We start from the raw sequence: 21,487 nt of genomic DNA on the forward strand, positions 1-21,487 counted from the left end.
TCGTGTAATAAAAGAAAAAATAAACTTTTAAAATGCAGTATCTCCATAAGGAAACTTTTTATTATAGATGGTACACATTCATATGAATTAAAATTTAAAACTATTTCCTGAATTAGTGTACAATGCACATTCCACCTATTGAAATATCACACTAATAAATAAAATAAAATAATGTTAATTGCATTTGTATGTTTATCTTAGTAAATTTAATTATTCAAATTAAAAAAAAATGCATATAAAAGTTTGTGTTTACTGATAAAATATGATAGTAATAGTTAATACAAATATTAAAATAATGATAACCACATAATAATTGAAGTTAGTACCAAGGTTAGGTCTGTCTATCTGACAAATCTCAATAAATGCTTTTGACCAAAACATTTGGTAAATGGCGTGTATGACAGTCATACAACTGTATCTAGACACGAGCATTCACTGATTAAAAAATAAAGTGGACATACTGCAAATCCGTTTTAGATAAGATTAGGTACTAAGTAAATATGCAGTATTTACATTGAGAAATTATTATACTAGTAAAATAAGCAGTATCTCCATTGGATATACTGCTTTATTCTCTAGGAAATGCTATATGCATGTACATACTGCGTATTTCCCTAGTATTTGACAATAAATTGGTCGATACGACATTTTATAATGCATTTTAAAGGCATTTTTAGTGGAGTTACGTTGTTTTTCATAAGGAAAAAAAGAAGCGGAATTATACAATTATGCCGAATATGAAATAACCTCAAATTTGTAAATTTGGCACTTACTGCTTATTCCACTAGGAGGGCAGTTATACCAATAAATCTTTATATGATATATACCTTTATGTTTTATAAAAACATTGTTTTCACGCTTTTTACAAAAAAAGCCGAGGAGGGTGGGTGGATTGATTCTTCCCTCCCCCGGCGTGTGCACGCCACTACACAGCGCATTCGAGTTGGCTCCCACTTTATAGGGACCTATATAGTTATAGTATACTATATGTCTATATAGTTGGGTCCCACGGGTAATTCTAGGTAGGTATACTATACTATAGTATACTATACTTTGTAGAGGGTTGTTGTTTGGGATTCGAATTAGTAGATATATTACACGATAATGTCGAGTCTGTAGTTGGACGCGGTCGGTTCGACGAATTGGACAATTCGACGCATTTTTCGTTGTTGTTTTTTTAAGCAGATATTATCATTGGCAATATGAAAGGCCAAAGGGTAGTATCGGAAAATTGGATTTCATCACGTTTCTGCCTACCTATCATTATTGCTGTTGTCTGTTCGTATCATTAAACTTTTATCACGAACATCATTATATTATATTATTCATCAGCAATATTCATAATATTTGATGCATGTCAAAATTACGTATGAGCATAAAAAATCAGGGAGCCAACTAATTTAGTACATTAAATAATTCGGGACCCAACGGGCCTTGCGACGGCGCTCATCAAAAAATCTAAATAGCCGTCGCGGCTTTCAACAATTTTATGTTGGCGCTGTATAGGTATACAAAATGTAATATATAAACTATAAAGTGTCGTCACTCGTCACTCGTCATTATTATTATTATTACGTGACACGTCGTCGTCGTATACCGTGTTACGTTGTTTACCCCGAGGGATTCAATTGACATTTCGGGGACCTGCAGCAGTTGAACGTTTTACGAATTTTACGCGTATCGTGATATTATATTATTATGGTAACCGGATCTGACCGAATACTCTCCAAATGGCTTTGTGGCTTCGTGGTTAGGATCGTAACGAGAAAAACCTAAAACCACGCGACATGTGTCTGTTTCGTTTCGTTTTGATTTTTTTCTCCTTACAATTACGAACTCTTTAACTCGTCGTTGTTAAAACAATAGAGTTTTAAATTAATCTTCCGAAAAATCGTTTTTAATATAATAGTTTTAACAAGGGCTATAATATCTGCGTGTGACTATGACTAACGTTTTCGGGTTTTTTCCTTGATATTTGAATATTGTCAACGAAATCATTTTGATGTTACTATTATTTAAATTCAATTTTAAAACATCCGCATAATCAGCAAAACAATTTTAATCCACTTGGTTGACATGATTAATTAAGTGTTTTTTTTTAATTTTTGACTATAACAGGAAGAAACTGTTTTCAAAGTCAAAATTAAAACGAGTTATAGATTTCGAATTTGTCCTTGGTAATGAGCGTACATAATTCAAAAGTTATTTAGGTAATACTTACTACTTTGGTACTCCATGAATAGTTTCTTTTTAAATACTTAAAAGTGTTGGTACCTATATATTATATTGTTATTTATACATATATTATGAACGCAGTTGAAAATTCAATGAGAATTTCAATAAAACCGAAACGATGTGGCACAATTCCATTTGGTTTAAAAATGCATTTATATTATCGTTGTATAGTAATTTAGCATTTTGGTTTGAGAACACATATTTATTTGATATTCTAATAAAAAAATTACTTCTTGTGTCTCAATGATTTGGCTTACCTACTAAACTGTTAGTATTCAAGTTTGAACCTTAAAATTTAAATTTGTTTCCGTATATTAGAAATCATATTATACGTTTGAGATTCCCATAATCTTCGTATTTTTGAATAAATTAATGTAGAAATGTATGTCATTTTAAAATCAAAATACAAAATATAAAGGTTACTAACACCTTTTTAACTGTATATTATAGGTATGTCGTTTATAAATTATACTGTTTTTTCTCAAACTGATTGATTATTCAGTATTTTAATTATTACCTATTTATTTATTCATTTATTTTAACACCATGTGACATTATTATAAAAAAAAAACGATTTATACATACATAGTTAATGTAGCAAGATCATATTGTATATAATTTATAGGTCATATGCACCAGAAGTATTAAAATAATTGTTAAGGTCTGCGTATTATTAAACAACTTAAGAAATTTAAATCATTAAAATACAATAATCATTAAAAGCAAATTATTAAATAAAATAAGTTATCATCTATATTCTATATATATTATGGCCAGTACGAACTATTGTGGGTTGGGTTAGGTGTATAGTCCATACTTTCAATTTCAATATTTTTTTACCAGAATATCGTTAATTTGTAGGTATACCTATTGGAATATATAAATATTAACTATTTAGAAACATTTAATTATTTTTAAACTAACTAAAATACAATTTTAATTTATGCCTCATCTAATAAATATTTCTTTTTAAAGCCGATTTAAAAAATATTAGTCAGTATAAGTAGGTATGAACACTTGTATTAGTATGGACGTATAATTTAGAGGGATTTTTTTTTAAATAGTTATATTTTTAACTTAAAACATAGTTATTTCTAAATAATATATCGTGTCTAAGAAAGGTTCATAGACTTTATAGTTTATAATGTTATTCAAGTACGTAGGTATTACAACAATGACAATTCGAATGATGTTTTCAGAAATGTAATACCTATGCACATGTATTATGGTATTTAATGCACAAACAATTCTTCTTTAAGCGTAGATATGTGTAAAATAGTTTTAATTTTGTTTACTAGTACAACTTATAGGTATTCATGTTCACTGTGCATTTTTTCAAATGATGTTAATCATAATTCATAACAGATAGATACAATTTATTTGAACAATATTATCAATACATTTTTTTAATTATTGAGTTGGACATTATATTTATGCCTATAGGGAATATGCACGTTGAATATTAGGTATATATGAGTAGGTACTTTGTCTGATCATTCTTTAAAATTACTAATAGATATAATAATATAGTACCAAATATATATGCGTGCCTAAATGTATTATAAAACAAGTATAGTAATAAGTGTAATGTTATATTGCTGGTAATGTGGTGAATAGTTTGTTCGAGTTTTTAAATTCTTTCATAAAACATTGATTGTTAAAATAATTTGAGTTGAAAAATATCTACACGATTAACAGTGGAATGTTTTAAGACCGTATGAGGAATACTTTTATATCCATTATCAACATGTCACCTAATTCTAGTTTATATTAAAAAAGTATTATTAATTTTATAAATGTCATATTATTTTACATTTATCATATTCCATATAATATAATATTATAACCCTCCTGAGACAATACCGTACGTATAATGTATATTGTATAATTATTCTATACATTCCACGATAAACAGCACTTACAAATAAACAAATTCTATCATATAATTGTGAAGCCTTTATAGGATGTGGACGAAAATTCAATTCGAAACATACAGTAATCTTGTTAATCTTTTAATAATCGTATGCAAGAACGTAGGGTTTGCACTCACGTACCCAATCAAAAAAAATTTTTAATTTAGGAAACATATTTTATTAATATTGTTCAAGAATATTATGATAGCAGTTAGTTGAACCGTTGCCTGTAAATTATATTTTCAAACGCGACATGCGATATAATAATATTTGTCAGTTGGTTCTTATAGATGGAATGTAGTAGGTATAATACATATTAAATACAGAAATACTTACAATAATTTAGTACATTCAATTGTGTATTATTAGCTTAAAGATTAGTATAACATTGTACTTACTATTATATTATTACGTTTAGCGAATTATTTTGAAACAATTTTTTAGAAATTTTTTTTAGGAAATTACTTAAAACCATTGCATTTAAAATTTATTAAAATTCGAATTGTCTGTACTTCTTAAATCCATATAAGTGGTTTCATAAAATGTGATGCAATGTGTAATATCCTTACCTAACTATTATTTATTACTAATCAAAACGATTTTTTGACCCGGGATTTGTATTTATGTACAATTTACCTACCTAAAAGAAGATAATATAGTGTATAATAATAATATTAATACATTTTGTTAATTTAAAAAAAAAATTTAGTAATGGTTAAAGTATATTGTTTAAAACGTAAGATCGTTTCCCCTCGACTGTATATCTAAAATATAATTATATTTGAAAAAAATGATGTTAAAAAGTTTTAACTAATAATTAGGTGTACTATATATGTGTTATTTTTTATTACTATCACCGTTTCACAATTATGAAAATAATGCATGCAGTATACTAGTTACCTATATATTATTCATTAGTCATACTTAGATACTGCAAGTGTTAAATCAGAAGTTAGTTAGTAATTTTTATTTAGTAAATAATCACAAATTACTAAGATTTTAATTTTTTTTAAATTATATTTTCCCTTGGGAATAAAGCAATATTAGCCATTAGGTACTCAGTTATCCTGTCGTATGACATCATGACCATTTTTTAATTTGAATGTTTATTTTGTAATCTTGAAGTTAAATCGTATAAGTACTTACCTATAGGCACAGATTTTTTGTTTTATGTTAGAAAATAATATAATATAGTGAGATGAAAAGTCTAATGTTATTTTCATGAAGCGGATCTTGATTTTTTAATTTTTAATATCGTATTTCCGTCTTAAGAATTAAGACACGTAGCTGACAGACCTTGAATTTTTTTCGATGTTTTCGGGTTTCTTGAATTTTTTGACATCAAGACCCATTATATATAATATATAATGACTATCTACTAATAGTTATTATTTATCGAATAATAATTTTTCGTAAGATAGTCTATTTGTGTTGTTTATGTACAACTGGAATTCGATTTTCGAATGGTTTCGCATAGCATATAATATGATCTTGAATCTGAAACGTGTTTAAGAAACTTGCTATGGACAACTTGTTTTTTTTTTTTTGAAAATGTTATATTTTTATCATATGTGTGATTAAATAGGAAGAATTGTCTTATACATACAGGGTGTTCCGGTGTATGCTAAAAACCGGATCAACCCGATTGGTCGGAAGGTCATCCCCTTAAGTCCAACATCCTATAGGCAACGAGAAAACTATAATATAATATAACTTAGTTTTGACTAAGCCATAATTGTAGTGTGCTTACCAGCGTCCAGCGGTTCACAGGTGAGCTCTTTATCATAAAATATCAATAAGTTTCAGTGTTTTATATTAGATATTTGTTAAATATTTCCGTATTTATCACTGAGTAATTTTAAACTTTTATTTCTCATTATATTCGTTGATTAAATAAAACATTTTTTAAATGCCGTTTCGTTTTACGTTTGTTTTAGGTTTTTGTATTTGTTATGTATATCTGAAAACGGATTTTTTTGAAGTTGGTACCTATATCTAATAATAATAAAAAAAAATTTGGTTAGCATAAAGCTATAAGACGCCGTATTCAGACATCGCTTGCATTAAAAAAATCTGGTACGTTGAGATAAATTATTTTACAAATTAAATAAAAAAATTCGTTGAATCAATAACTGATTATTAATTATTTTTGTTTATTGCATTATTTCATTGAAATAATCAAATATGTTTTGGATTTATGAGATAAGATTTAAAAATTAAATTATAATTGTATTCATATTACTTAACGATATTAACACACGCTGTCTATTTTAAGAGGACGTATGTGTTGTTTCCGTCTTACAAATTTACAACATACCAAAAACTGTTTTGCGTGGGTAAGAATCACTCAGGCTGTATTCCAAGCTAAGCAATCAAATTTCCAGACTAAAAAAAGGAGAACATTGGCTATACAACGTTGTTTTTAATTTTCGGATATCACAAATACGAAAAAAGTTTTTATTGCTTAAATATTTTTTGGTTTTTCAAACCTGAATAACTTTTTTTTTAAATTCTGATATCGAAAAAATAACGTTGCACAGTGAATGTTCTCCTCTTTATAGTGTAAACATTTGGTAGCTTAGCTGATACTACAGCATGAGCGGTTCTTACCCGCGAAAATCAGTTTTTGTTATGTTTTACATTTGTAAGACGGAGATAAAACATTCGGGCCCTATAGCGTTCTCTTAAGGTCGATCATAGATTAGATGCGCTAGGTCATTTTTAGGGTTGATCGACCAATATTTTGATAAATAATATACAATGATTGTTTTAATTTAAAATATTATAATCTTTTTGTAATCCGGACAATTATGAATTTAAGTTGCATGCTCGAATTATTCCAATAACGACCACTGTATTATAAATATAAAATAAATAAATGATAATATTATTGAATATATAAAAGTATCTTCTATAGTATTATCATTTATTTATTTTTTGTTTCTATTAGGTTTATGGCTTCGACGACTGAGCCCGTAGGTTGGTAGGGGTTGGTACAGTAGGGTTGGGTCGGTTAGGAAAACGTGTAGCAAGGTTTTTTCGCGTTACAAACCCGGGTGGTCACCCATCTGAGAACTAGTGACAGCGGCCGTCACTTACTCTCAATCACGTCGCGTGATTAATTTCAGCCACTGCGCCGTGTCGAGCCACAAATAATTTTTTGTTAGGTACTCTATATTATTTACATTTATTTAAATGTAAGCGGTGCTATTTTTAGATACACATTTCACGTTGTATTTACATTATTGTCTTAAAAATCCCAGTAGACATATAGGTGTTGGTTTTCTATCATCGCCCGTTAAGAATATTTTTTATGACAACGTTTAATAATAACACTAAATAAATAAATACTAAATAGTAATTTTCCAGATAGTTAAATTTCGTTAAATTTATTCGTCAATTATGTTTTGTTTATTAAACATAGTCATTTATACATAGTCTGTATACTTCATGCACTAGGTACATGCTTTTCAGTACTACAATACTATAACCTAGCCAGACACATGGCCGTCAAACGTGACATTGCAGGCTAGTGCATGGTATTTTTCTATTAATTATGACGCGTGCACTATTTATGATTTATTAAATTAATATTTTTTATAATATGCAACATAATGTCTAAGTACGAATGCCACAAATTAAAATTCCATAACGAGTTTGCAGATGTTCAACTTGTTCTCCTCAGAAGTGTTTTTACTTTTATTTAACCGCATATACTGTTGTACAGTAATACCATATAGAGCAGGTTAAAAAGATAAACATGAGATACAATATTTTTTGTGTCTATCGAATTTCGAGTTTTCTTCTCGACATTAAAATCGTTCAACTTTTTGGTCCCGGTTTTTTTGTTGTTGCAAAAACAGGTCCCATCGAATTATAATGAAATATTGTCTTATTATTTTTTGACAATCAGTGTTCTGGTTTTCGTTTATATTGCGCGGGCGCATCTCGTCTGATGTGTAATTATTACATAACTCTTAATCGTGTTCCGACGGATTCCTTATGTTCCGGCGTCCTTCCCCTTGGAGGTCAACAGGAAGAGTTCCGTCGGCGTGGCGTTCGCAAATCTATCCCAATCTAATTTTCGCATCGAATAACCTTATAAAAGATTACAAAACCGGTACGAAGATCTGCCGACTGTATCAAATAATCGTGTAGGTAGTTATACAACACAATTTTTTTTTATTTACCGGCGATTTTGAGTACCTATAGTCATTAGGTATAGGCAATATGGGTCGCCAAACGTCATTATAATCTATATATTTTTACAGTCATGATAAATCGAGTCACAGTGCGGCGTGTTAATCAAAACTGGCGTTGTTCAAATAATAGTAGATTATCTCTCTAATATAATGTAAATTGTCATACCGATAAATGTCGTTGAACTGTTTATTATTATTATATATTAATATTTCTCTATTATAATATCGTCTTTCTATTAATATTTAATTTTCTATTTCAATTTTGGTCTTCCATCAACACTCAGTCACCCTCCAACTTTAAGGTGTGGCCCGAATAGCTGCACATGGACCATATCGTTACACGTCACTATATCAAGTCGTATGACGTGCGACAATCGTCGGAAAATTCTCAATGTTCGCGGTGTTTATACGATAACATAATTACACTTATCAAATCCTATATAATCAATATTTTGAATGTTTCGTCCGAGGTGAGCGAGGAGAGAACCCAAAAGTGATGTAAAACAAGTTGCCTATACCTGCGGCGCTTGAGCGTCTAATAGATCCGGAATTAGATTTTGCAATTATTATAATATTATTGCAAAACGAGATTTTTGCATACCCGTTCGGGTATAAGACAATAAAATCCACTATTTTCGTCTCATAGATACTTGAAAACGTAAACGAGAAATTCCGGTATTCCGGGTATATCGATAACCGTCACGGCGGAGGTCCTTAAAAATAATTATGATAATGTTTATCATACGCGTAGACGAAATTATGACGTGGTCCTCGGTGACGTTTAATTTTGGAATTTACCGCGTAAATATGTTAAACCCCCTTAGATGCGACGTTATGTACCTATCTCTTGTCGCGTACCTACGACGTACAAGGGATTTCAATGATCTTTGCATTTCTCATATTATGTTTCACGTCTTTTTGTCGTAGGAACCGAATCTTATTTTGAATTTTTAGGTTTAATGATATATATTTTTAAATTTTCATGATTTTTTGAGATTAATCGAAATAAAAATATTTTGTTTCAAGTTAGGTAAATCGAATTTTATATATATTTTACTATCAATGCAAATATTTAAAAATCAAAATGTGTCTAATCTCGAATTTTAAGTTTTAAAAATTAAAAATCGATATGGATCAATAGAAAATATATACCTACCTCGGTAACTAATACTTTGATGATCACTGAACACAAATAAACCAGATTGGTTGGAGGTGAAGAATAATTTCTGTCGTTACTATTATTATTGTACTCTATTACTATATATTTGTTGTTAGTTGGAAATAAAAAATATTATTATAATTATTATAAATGCAGCTTCATTAATTCAATATAATATCACCAAATTATCAAATTATCGTACTAAATAATTAATTAGTATATTTATTATGTACAACTCATGTTGAATTTTAAAGATTTTTTTCAATTATATTCTTTTAATGAATTTTATAATTGCGTAATTTTAAATGAAATATGAATTTTTATGAAATTTTCTCAATTTTTTAGTACATCAGACTTCCAGCCCGAGTTATTGTACATACTGACCGTTTTACCTTACCACGGCCATCTTATTCTATAGGTATGTTTATTATTTTTCTTCGTGTCCAGACTTATCGTAGTCGTAAACATTTTATCGTCTCAAAGTTTTATTAGATTTGTATAGAAGGCTATATTTATCATGAATTTCGTATTAATTTATAATGTACCCAAAATGCTTCATATTATAGCACTATCGTAGGTGTGATACACTTCTGTACAAATTTAAAACCATTATGTCATATCGATATAATTACGTCAAACACATTTTTTTTGTCCATATTTTTCGCTCTCTTTCCGACGTCTTCACGCGTCGTTTGCTCGGAAAATCACGCACACCGTACACGTAACGACTGTAACTAAACGCTGGGCGAGCGGAAAACATAATATTTATGATACATATCGATCGACTGGCGACCATGATAATAATACGATACTTAGGTAACGATTTTTTGTTATTTTTTCGGCAGCGGCACGAGTAGGTTAGGTTACACGTAATTTTACACAGATATTACATAGGCGCGCTAATTCTGTTTGCTGCCTATATAATATCTATAAATTTGTGTGCCCAAATATTATATCTATACGCAACGGTATTTTAGCGTGTCGGCGGTGGATATCGATTGGCGAAATCGGATTCATGACACAATACTAACCTGACATGGGTTCTCGTATAATATGTATTATGCTGGTCCTTTCGTCGTTTTTTGCGGCTTTTTTCTAGTCACTTTTTTTACGTTTTTTTATACAAACGAAATTTAATTTAACGCGATTTCCTGAACCGTGAGTCTGAATAACAGCATTCGTTTCGTTTTTTAAAGAAAAAAACTGCACCTCGTATCAATCAAACGCCTACCCGTATTATACATTTATACCTGTGTGCAGTAAACGTGATCAATAATTAAATAACGCACATAATATATTAGATTATGGTCGAATCACGGAATAGTCGTTGGACGATTTATTCGTTTATTATTCCGTATATTATTATTATTATCATCATTGTAGTATAACATGTCTCTTATAAACTACTTCGCAGTGGTCGTACTTGCCGTTTCCGCGTGCCCGCAACCAGTTTTTCTTGATCGGTACATGTTACAGGGTAACCGGGAAAACGAAACAAAAAAAAAAAAAACCGATCGTAATAATAATAATAATAATATTCACGATATCGTATAAATGTGACAGTATGTGCTCGCACAGTACACACGTACGTATCGAGCGGAAAGCACACAGGTCGCCGACGCGAATAGAAAATCGTTGGCGAGTCACTTTTTTCGCCCCGTCGACCATATTATTACACACATAATAATATATTTACAAACTGCTCACACGCACAAGCAATTCAGACGATTTACAAACGAGGTGATGTACCCCATTTATATTTTACTATATTGGGTGTCTGGAAAGACTGTTTGTGCCTTTTATTTCATTCAATATACACATTGCATATTATATAATATGCAGGTACTCGTTTTAAACTTATAAAATATTTCGACCTTTTGGCGCATCGGGCCGCCGCTTATATTGCAGTCACATTTATCACGCGCATATTGTGTACGCATCTAATAATAATATTATATGTGTCTCACCAATCTCCGTTTTATTTCACTTATTACGAATCGTGTTTTCCTTACAAATCATAATCGTATGATATAAAAAGTGTTTGATTTAACTTTGCGGCGGCGTTTTTCGCCGATTCTTAAAGTTCGTCGCGATTATTAAAGTCAGTCGCAATAAGTTCACTCTCGCCCGAGTCAACGTCGGACGACGCGGTATAAACGGTATCGTTTGGTTTATCGTAGACGACGACGGTATAACGACTTATTTATTGGGCGTGAAAACCGCGCCGCGACGGTGAGACGTGCGCGCGCGGAACGGGTTTGAGCGGCGCCGCCGACCTTGCATCCCTCGGCCGGTCTTGACCCTGCGCGCAGAAACGCGACCAACCTGCTGCGGCCGCGGCGGCGGTCCGGTTCGGCGGAGAGCGAATAATAATAAACGACCTGCTGCTGCGCGTCGACCGGCCGCCGAACGCCGCCGCCCGAACAAGCGCGCCGTCAGTCGTCAGTCGCCGCTCGACCGTCCGCCGCTTCAGTAGCCGCCGCCGCCGTCGCCGTCGCAGTCGCGTCGCTCGCGTGTAGTTGGCCAAACGTAATAAGTCGTGATAATAGTTTCAAATTTTCAGTAGTCGCGATCCGGCCGCCGATATAGACGCTTGTTCGCGTGTGTGTTCCCACGCCCGTCATATTCGCGGACGCTCTTCGGCGGAACACAATATTATAATATTATACACATAGGTACCCATACATAGTAATGATATTTTTAACTTCTCATTCGGTATCGCCGTCGTCTACCATGACCGTGGTTCCGATTTCGATCTTGTTTTTCAAAGTTTGAATTTATCGTTTTCTAAAACTTTTTTTTGTTTTTTTTTTTTGTTTCATCCGCACGACAGGTGATTTCAAACGATATTGTCGCCGCACCATCCGCATTCCGGCTTAACCATGGCGATTGTATTGAACGCCGTTCAAGGATTTTTCGACAACTATGGAGGTGAGTCAATTTTCTTAAATTCAAATTTTTTAGTCTCATTGACTAGGTAGGCAGTACCTACCGTCTGCAATGATTGGCAGATTAATATTAATATTTTTTTTTTTTTTGGGATAAATTTCCAAAAGTCGATTTTACTTCAATTTAATTTCATGTCACAATGAATAAAATTAATCTTGTAAAATATTTTTTGTTTCTAACGAACAAAAAAAAATTACTTTTCATTATAAACTATTCCATCACATAAAATGTTGTATGCTTATTAATTTATCCACTGAAATTACTATAATCTATTATAATTATTGCTATTTTTTAAATGTATATACCAATATGTTTATTTGGAAACTTCAAACTTATATAATACAGTAGGTGCCCATATTTTAGTATATTTTATAGTCATTTATTATTACATGCAAAATATTATGGATGGAAATAAAATTCAATAAACATGTTTAAGTAGAATAAACATTAAATAGCACATTACGTCCAAGGCTAATGTCCATGATTTTTTTATATGATTTAATTTAAAACGAGAATTAAAAAAATACCTTTACGTACCTATATACAACCAATACATATTATTAATTATTAATATACATAGAATTATTCTATATATGTCAGTAGTTTAAAGATAATTTTTTATCGATTCCATGTTTTGCTATTATTAATTTTAACGGTTCGTCAATCGATTTCGTAATATACTCGGCGTTCGTAACGACAATCTGGTACCACCTACTGCAGAAGGGAGTCGACGAAACCATAATATATCATATTATACGATAAACCGACGTTCTAATTTCGATTTTTGGTTTATATGAAAATGTCGATTGGAGATGAAAAAAAAATACTGCCATCGCGCTAATCGATTTTTTTACGTTTCGCTTATGTACAAAAAACTGCCCGTTAATACATACGTCATGTGATTATAATAAAAAAACACGTCGTAGCAGTTATCGAACGACAGTAATTTATAATTATACATTATATTATATTCTCTGTAGACCCTCGTACCAAGGATTGGTTTTTGATGCACAACCCTCTACCCACGGCACTGATATGCGCTACGTACGTGTTCACCGTCAAAGTCGCGGGGCCGAAACTTATGGCCAACCGCAAACCGATGGAGCTGAGGAACATTCTTATCGCCTATAATCTTTTCCAAGTGATTTTCAGCTCTTGGTTGTTCTATGAGGTAAGCGCGGGTATTATTGTGCGATATAGGAACAATAAATAATATATAAACAACGACTGTACTTACATTAAGATCGTTCGAACCATTTTTAAGGAGATCGTTCGATGTTATAGGTATATACATTAAAACCACGGTTTTCATCGTGCAACTATTTTTGGATAATATATCCGGGGGAATTTGCCTAACCGTTGCACGTGTATGGGTGAATAAAGACGTTTGAAGTTGATCGCCGAAAAAGAATATAAAAGCGTCAGAGACAAAAATTTGAGAGAATATTTAGTTAGGTAGGTAAATAGAATTGGTATTAAAATCATGAGTTAGTGATTGTTAGAAAACAATTGGATATCATTAGATAATTAATAAAGAAATTGCAATATATATAGACGTGAGTCGGAGCAGTTTAAAATACTGAACGAATTGACTAGCTCGATTGTGTTGATATGCACATAATTCGAATGATGCGGAGAGTTGTACAAGTTTATGGTGTGAAAATATGAAACACGAAAAGGAAAATAATAGTAAATATATTTTGAAGGTATAATCAAAGAAGTGTGTCTGGCTTTAGTATATGGTATCATTTTTCTTTTTTGAAGTTTTGTACAAAACCATTACACTTCATATAAACTGTATTAAAAACTTAGATCACTTATGTTAATATGGTGAAAAGTTTACGGCTGGGAATTTACTTGGATATTCTATCTTTTCATACTACGTAGTATAATGTGTCGATAAATAACAACGATGATTTTTTCTTTTAGGTCTAGGTATATTATAATATTTTTATTACTTATATAAAATTCATCCTCACGAACATAACATTTGCTTTATATGTGATCGACGAGTGGTCTAGCGTCTTTTGTTTATTCACCGATTAACTATAAACACACTCTTTCACATACACACACATACATATATTATATACATACACATTACACACACACACACACATATTTATAATGTACACGAATTTATGTAATATTTATTATATAGACGCAAACACCACTTGTTTACTTTTAATTATTTCATAAAACTTTCATAACTTATTGTCATGACTTTGTAAGTTAAATATTCATTAATTGTTTTTCTATACATTTACTTGATGGGCATTGCAGTGTATGATGGGCGGCTGGTGGGGTGAATATAGTCTCAGTTGCCAACCGGTAGATTATTCGAATAAACCGTCCACAGTAAGAGTAAGTTGACAAAACTGAAATGCGTCAATAATTTCAGAATTTGATAAAAAATCAGCCTCGTGTACTTGACACAAATTTTTACAGGCTGTGTCGGGATACGCCGACAATAATGTAATTAATATAATAAGTAATAATGTTTAAAAAAAAATGTATACAATGAATTTCAAATTAATAGATACAATTAGACACACAACTCTATATATAAACTAAACAAATGAAAAACGATTATTTGGTAAGTAAAAAGCGTACAATAAGCTTAGGAAAATGCATGGTTACCATTCAAAATTCATTTTGGATGTGAAATGTTAAGAATAATTGGTTATTTTACACTTTAATACTAACATATTATATACATATCTTTTGGCTATTAACATCATTTACTTATCATAACAATAACATATTATAGTAACATTTATTTTATCATATAACAATACCTAGACCAAATTTAGTTGACGACTAAGTTTAGTTTAGATTTATTTGGGACTTAATTTCTTAAGTTGTATTATATATACGAATAATACATGACGAGAAAATATATTGCGTGAATGTTGAGGTGTTTTAGTGTTTTAAATTTTTTAAATTTAACAAAAATTACATAAATTATGTGCGTTACAGAGGGTTGTGAATGTATCTCCTGACACTCTAGTAAAATGCAATTTATTGAATGCTGCTGGGTTTTGGTATATATATGTATATATATATATATAAGCATTAAGCATATAGAAACTATTATTGGTTAATGCATGCTAACAGCAGAATTAATCTGATTATTTATTTTGATGTATGTTTGTTGTATTGTAAAGGAATATAAACTTGATGTTGGGGAATACAGGCAAAATTAATATTATTCTACGATTGGTGTTGAATGTAGTTAGTTATATCAAGTTTGATTGGATATCCTAAATTAAATGTTGAGAGGAAATGAATCACAACCCATATGCCGGGAAAAATGATTAAATTGGATATGCATGTAATGTTTATATTAAAAATTCTAAAATGATATCCTCCAATTTTTTTTGTCCTTAAAATCTATTATTGGTTTTAAACGTTGATGTAAAATCAGTGCGGATTAGTTATTACTTATTCGATAATAGACTCGTTAACAATCAACAATATTAATATTCGATAAATCCATTATTCTATTGATTCGGATTATGCGAAAATAATTTGACAAAAAATCGGCTACATAAATATTTATTAAATATATATATTATATATTATATACACCTTATTTTGAACTAGTAGAGAAAGAACTAAACATATAAATCTTAACCATTATTTGTTGGGAATAACTTACATTGTGCTTTACCTGAAACTGATTTTATTGAGCACAACGTTTAATAATGTAATACCTATCTACGATTAATATATTTAATAATTTATAGTTGTAAAAATTGTACATTGTATTTTATGATGGCGGTGGTGGTTTTTACAGCTTGGCATATCAGGTTGGCTGACTGGCAGGTATAATTTCCGGTGTGAGCCGGTAGATTACTCGAATCATCCAATGACCCTGCGGGTGAGTTAGCATGGCATACATTGCGTCGTTTTTCAAATTTTCCTTTTTTTTTTTTTTTTTTTTTAACTTAGAGTCATGTGACAGGTTTTTGACCGTCATTGTAATATTTTTGTTGTAGATTTTTTTATAGTTATTATACATTTTTTTTTGTGTCAAGTTTGCGTGGTTTTTCTTTTAATTCAAAAGCAAAAATGTACACTCGACTTTAATGTGTTTTACTAATACTTGTTTTCTATTCTCGGATGACTGTATAGATGGTCAACGTATGTTGGTGGTATTATTTCTCAAAATTCACAGAATTCATGGACACGGTAATTAATTTTTTTAAATTCCATTTACACACGCGTGTAATTATTATGTGAACTGATTAATAACACGCCGAAATGTATGTGTATGTGCGCAGATATTCTTTGTTCTCCGCAAAAAGGATAGACACATTTCGACCCTGCACGTGATTCATCACGGAGTGATGCCAATGAGCGTATGGTTTGGAGTGAAGTTCACACCAGGTAACGAAAACAAATAATATTTTATGACTATATAACGACAGATTATAAACAAATTTATGGTTTTGATACTTTTACCGCCGAATATATTAGCCGACGCGTTCCGACCTCCGATGACTACGACGTCGGTGGTGAACTGGCTATATCCGATTACTATAATTATTAATATAATTGTGTGATAATAAGGTTGACAAGGATTAGCGGTGACCTTTACCGAGACCTTATGCCGCGAAACTTCCTGTTGCACATAAAATTACGTTCTCGCCCACTATCGTCGTACAGTATTTAGGTTGTTTTTAGAATTTTCAAAAATATCTTTAAAGACTGTTGTATAATATTCTACTGAAACCTCCGTATTATAGTATAAACACGACTGCCTATAATATACCTACTCGCGTATCCGTACTACGTATTATTATTATGATGATGCTTATCCGGAAATCCGATCAAGGGCAGTCTCCACGAGAGAGTAAACATAAACACTGTATTATTAAATCGAATAAGCCTAGATAATGTTTTCTCGGGAGCGTGGATCTACAGATATCATATTATATCTGTAAAAGATTTTCGACGTCAGGTGAAGGGATGACACTACAAAAACAACAAAAACTACCCCTCGATATGACTTAAACGTGGTTTTTTCTTGAATCTTTTCCAACAGGTGGTCACAGCACGTTCTTCGGATTGCTGAACACGTTCGTCCACATAATCATGTACTCGTACTACCTGTTGGCCGCCTTGGGCCCCAACGTGCAGAAATACTTGTGGTGGAAGAAGTACTTGACCACCCTGCAGATGCTGCAATTCTTGGCCATCATGTTGCACGCGTTCCAACTGCTCTTCATCGACTGCAACTACCCGAAGGCTTTCGTCTGGTGGATTGGCATGCACGCCGTAATGTTCTTCTTCTTGTTCAAGGAGTTTTACAAGCAACAGTACACGAAACCGGCCAAACAAACGGTAAGCGTACACCCTCTGACTATACCTTCTACCTATATTAAATATGTTATAATACCCTCGGGAAATGCTGCCACCGCATCTTTTTTGTTTTAAGCAATATTTAAAACCATATTTTATAGTGAAATCGCGTGTCAATTTCCATTGCAGTATGGGAGGGGAATGCGAACCGCCTGCTAGATCGCGTAACCTGCCCGCCGTTATTACATTTAAACGTTTATTCATTATTATTTATAAGTATGTCGTCGATTTCTCGTTATGTGAAAATCACAATTGCTCAGGTACGATGTGCGTGTGCTGGAATCGTCTTTTGTTCAAAACCATACGATCTTTTGTACGCTCGCTGTTGACTTCACTCGGTTTATACGACGAAGAGTGTGTACAACATGTGTCATAACATCGAAGATAATCACCTCCTCGCGATCATCGTTAGTAAAAAACGTGTAAGACTATAAAAAAAAAAAAGCTGTTGCGTAATTTATTCGAAATGATGGCAGGGCCATGTCTGACGATCGGTGATAGCGCATGGCATTCTTTTTTGTTTCGAGACCTTCTGAATACGACTTTGATGCGTCTAATCCATACATACCAATGCGCACAATATAATATAAACTCGATATATACACACACGTTGTTTTATAGTTGCGTTATTATTTTTTTTATCGCCAAATCGCTAATTATTTTCGTTTTTTCGATTAACCGATTGCCGTGCCGATTTAAATATGCGAATCTTTTATGTGTAAAAAAATAAACAGGTTACTAGCGGGATCCAACATAACGTTAAATGTGTAAAGACCTCCTGCTCATCAGCACAGATATTAATTGTCTCGCTTTTGGCAACGATCCTTACAAATTCGGCGTGTGTCGAGTACGGTCCGCACGGCCGACATCGGCGACATCGATTTATGCATTGATATTTTATCTTGGATATCATATTATATTATGGATGTAGCCAAAGTGCATTATCGAACACCTAATCCGGTGACTCGTCGCTGATATCGGCAATATTTTTTCGTATTGATTTGATACACTGTGGCTCCATCCGTTGTATATGATCTGAGTATTATAATATATTCTAATAACCACACGTGTGTGTGTGTATGAGACGATAATAGGTATAATAGGTAATATAAAATATATCGTTACAACTCAAAACATGTAGTAAAAGACATAGTAAAAAGTGGCATTCCGCCGACGTCCGTCTGGCGCGTATAGCCGGCCAAGGCGGTCGCCGATGGACGCGACGTGACATTGGAAAAACCCGACGCGAATTCTTAAACTAGTTCGTCAGCCGACTTGCGTGTCTCTTTCTAATGACACGCGCACACGATAATAATATATTTTATGTGTATAATATATGCGCGCAATCGATATTTTATGTAGTTTCCTTGCGATTTTTTTTTTACAATTTTAATCTGTTAGTTAACCGCTGTTAGCTGTTTTAATATAGTCGTGTTGTACACGTCCCATCTATCCATCGTACCTATGATAATATTATGATCGTCGTCGTGATTAACACTATCGTTTTTTTTTTTCTTTTCGCCTTGCGTTTTCCAGGCCGGCGCCCAGTCCAAACCCTCGGCCAACGGCTCGTCCAAGTCGTCCAACGGCTACAGCAAACAGTCGGACTACTACATAAACAGCAACGGACTGTCTAGGCCCGACCTGGTACACAGGACCACGGCCGGATCGCACTGACCGCCGCCTCCGATGCCGCCGCCGCCGCCTCTGCTGACGACGGCAAGCCACAGCAGCCGCCGACATCGCCGCCGACGCTGCTAAACGGTCGCTGCTGCAGCCGCTGTCGCCGCCAACAAAATTGCTCAACACGCCCAAATTAATAATATTATTTGACCTACGGACGCGCGTCTGTGTTCCGAGCAGACGTTTTTTTTTTTATAGTGGACAAATTTCTCTACCCCCCTCCCCCATCCCTCTCTCTCTCTCTCTATCTCTATCTCTCTACATCTCTTTTTCCCCTTTTTATTATTAGATATAATTATTTTTAATATTATATATTATATCGTATATATATATTATGCATCATATGTATATTATATATATAAATTATTATTATTATTGTTTAGAGTTAACGTGGCCTATTTATTGGTTTTCATACGTATTACCTATACTATCCCTCTGTCGCCGTTGAGTCGGGTCGCCAGGTCGTTGTGTGGCGATCGTCGTTGAGCATACGAGAAAGAAAAATCTATTCTGCCTAAAAAAAAAAAGAAATCGAGTGAGATTATTGTTTTTTTTTTTTTCATTATGATTTTTATTTTGAGAACCCGGGGCTATTATATACATTACGATATAAAAATTACCACATAATATGTATATACGATATACGATATATTATATATATATATTAATTTATAAGTCTGTCTATTATCGTACGTTATAGGAATAATTATTATTGTATACTATCGTGTTAGGTGTTGGAAATTAACTGTCCGCATATTATCGTGTGTAAAAACGTTTTTACGCATTTTTTTGCGATTTGTACAAGTATTTATTTTCGTTTTAAATTTGTGTAAGACACGTGAACAGATAAAAAAAAAAAAATCATTTTTCAACTATTTCGATATAAAATCCAGTCGTGTTTTTCAAAATATTTTGATGTGATACCTATGTAACGTTTGTTTTATATATTTTATGTAATGATTTAAACCATATGTGATTATTATTATTATTATTAATTATTATTATTATTATTATAATTATTTTTATTATTATTATTTTGTACGAAACACGGCGCCTCACGTGCCTTAGTATTACGGGACCAGTGTAATTACTAATAATAATTAAGAGATTATATACGCTCTCGTGTATGATATTAATATTATCATGTTTACGTTACAAAAAATTGTATACTGTTTAGTATTGTATAATAAATTATTATAATAATGAAAATAAAGGTTCCCGGTATTTTTATGTGCCAGCAATTACGAACGAATCATATTATTATTATTATTTGAACGCCTCGCACCGTGTGATGTGTATAGGTACGCACAAAAAATTATTCCGAAAGAAGACACTAGTCGTGTGTTATGATAAAATATAATGCACATCGTAAAATATTATATTATATTCACAACACAAATAAAACATTGTAACGAACGCGCCTCTTGCGTCTGACGAAAACAAAAATTACAGCTAAACGAGGTACTCTGCCTTCATATTTTTTTACGTATGTTGTGTGTATGTGATTTAATATTATTCAACCTTGCATTATTTAAATTTTTTTTTTTTTAATTTTTGTCTCTCCCTCTCACTCTTTCTGTCTGTCTGTCTCTCTCTCTCTCTCTCTCTCTCTCTGTGTGTGTTGTTTTTCTTCTTCCATTCGATGGCCGAGTTTGTTGACGACAAAAAATACAAATTTTAACGTTAAGCCAATTAATTTTTATTCGATAATTATTACTTTTCCAGTCTACTTGTGACATTTTTTCTCGATATATCCTTTTAGACACCGTGCCATTTTTTCTGTTGATCCGCAGAATGATATAATATATGGCAGTGGTTCCCAAACCGACCGACCGCTTATTATTATATTATGCTTGACCACGTTTGTGGTTGAGTACACCGGTCTTCCACTACCAAAGAGTTCTTCAACTACGACAACAATTTTTAGATTCATTTTTTTATTATTTTCTAATAGGTATAGTTCTACGAAATTATATTAT

At 32.1% G+C, this 21,487-nt stretch overlaps 1 protein-coding gene across 6 annotated transcripts in view; it reads left to right on the plus strand.

The window, feature by feature from the left end:
• Positions 1-20,761, plus strand: part of LOC100161792 (elongation of very long chain fatty acids protein AAEL008004) — a 24,638-nt gene extending 3,877 nt beyond the window's left edge. Inside the window, exons 1-9 of one of the 6 annotated variants that reach the window (XM_001943165.4) lie at positions 5,783-5,918; positions 6,086-6,224; positions 12,343-12,440; positions 13,439-13,629; positions 14,742-14,822; positions 16,596-16,652; positions 16,745-16,850; positions 17,509-17,807; positions 19,362-20,761. In XM_001943165.4, coding sequence (XP_001943200.2) covers positions 12,392-12,440; positions 13,439-13,629; positions 14,742-14,822; positions 16,596-16,652; positions 16,745-16,850; positions 17,509-17,807; positions 19,362-19,502 — 924 coding nt within the window. In that variant the 5' untranslated portion in view covers positions 5,783-5,918; positions 6,086-6,224; positions 12,343-12,391 and the 3' untranslated portion in view covers positions 19,503-20,761. Of the gene's footprint in view, positions 1-5,782; positions 5,919-6,085; positions 6,225-11,086; positions 11,250-11,947; positions 12,185-12,342; positions 12,441-13,438; positions 13,630-14,741; positions 14,823-16,257; positions 16,342-16,595; positions 16,653-16,744; positions 16,851-17,508; positions 17,808-19,361 lie in introns of those variants that run through there. The other 5 variants (XM_008187024.2, XM_008187079.3, XM_003240045.4 and 2 more) reach the window with 5 other exon arrangements.
• The last annotated feature ends 726 nt before the right edge of the window (positions 20,762-21,487 follow it).

Source organism: Acyrthosiphon pisum, chromosome A2, assembly GCF_005508785.2.
Source record: "Acyrthosiphon pisum isolate AL4f chromosome A2, pea_aphid_22Mar2018_4r6ur, whole genome shotgun sequence".
NCBI lineage: Eukaryota > Metazoa > Arthropoda > Insecta > Hemiptera > Aphididae > Acyrthosiphon > Acyrthosiphon pisum.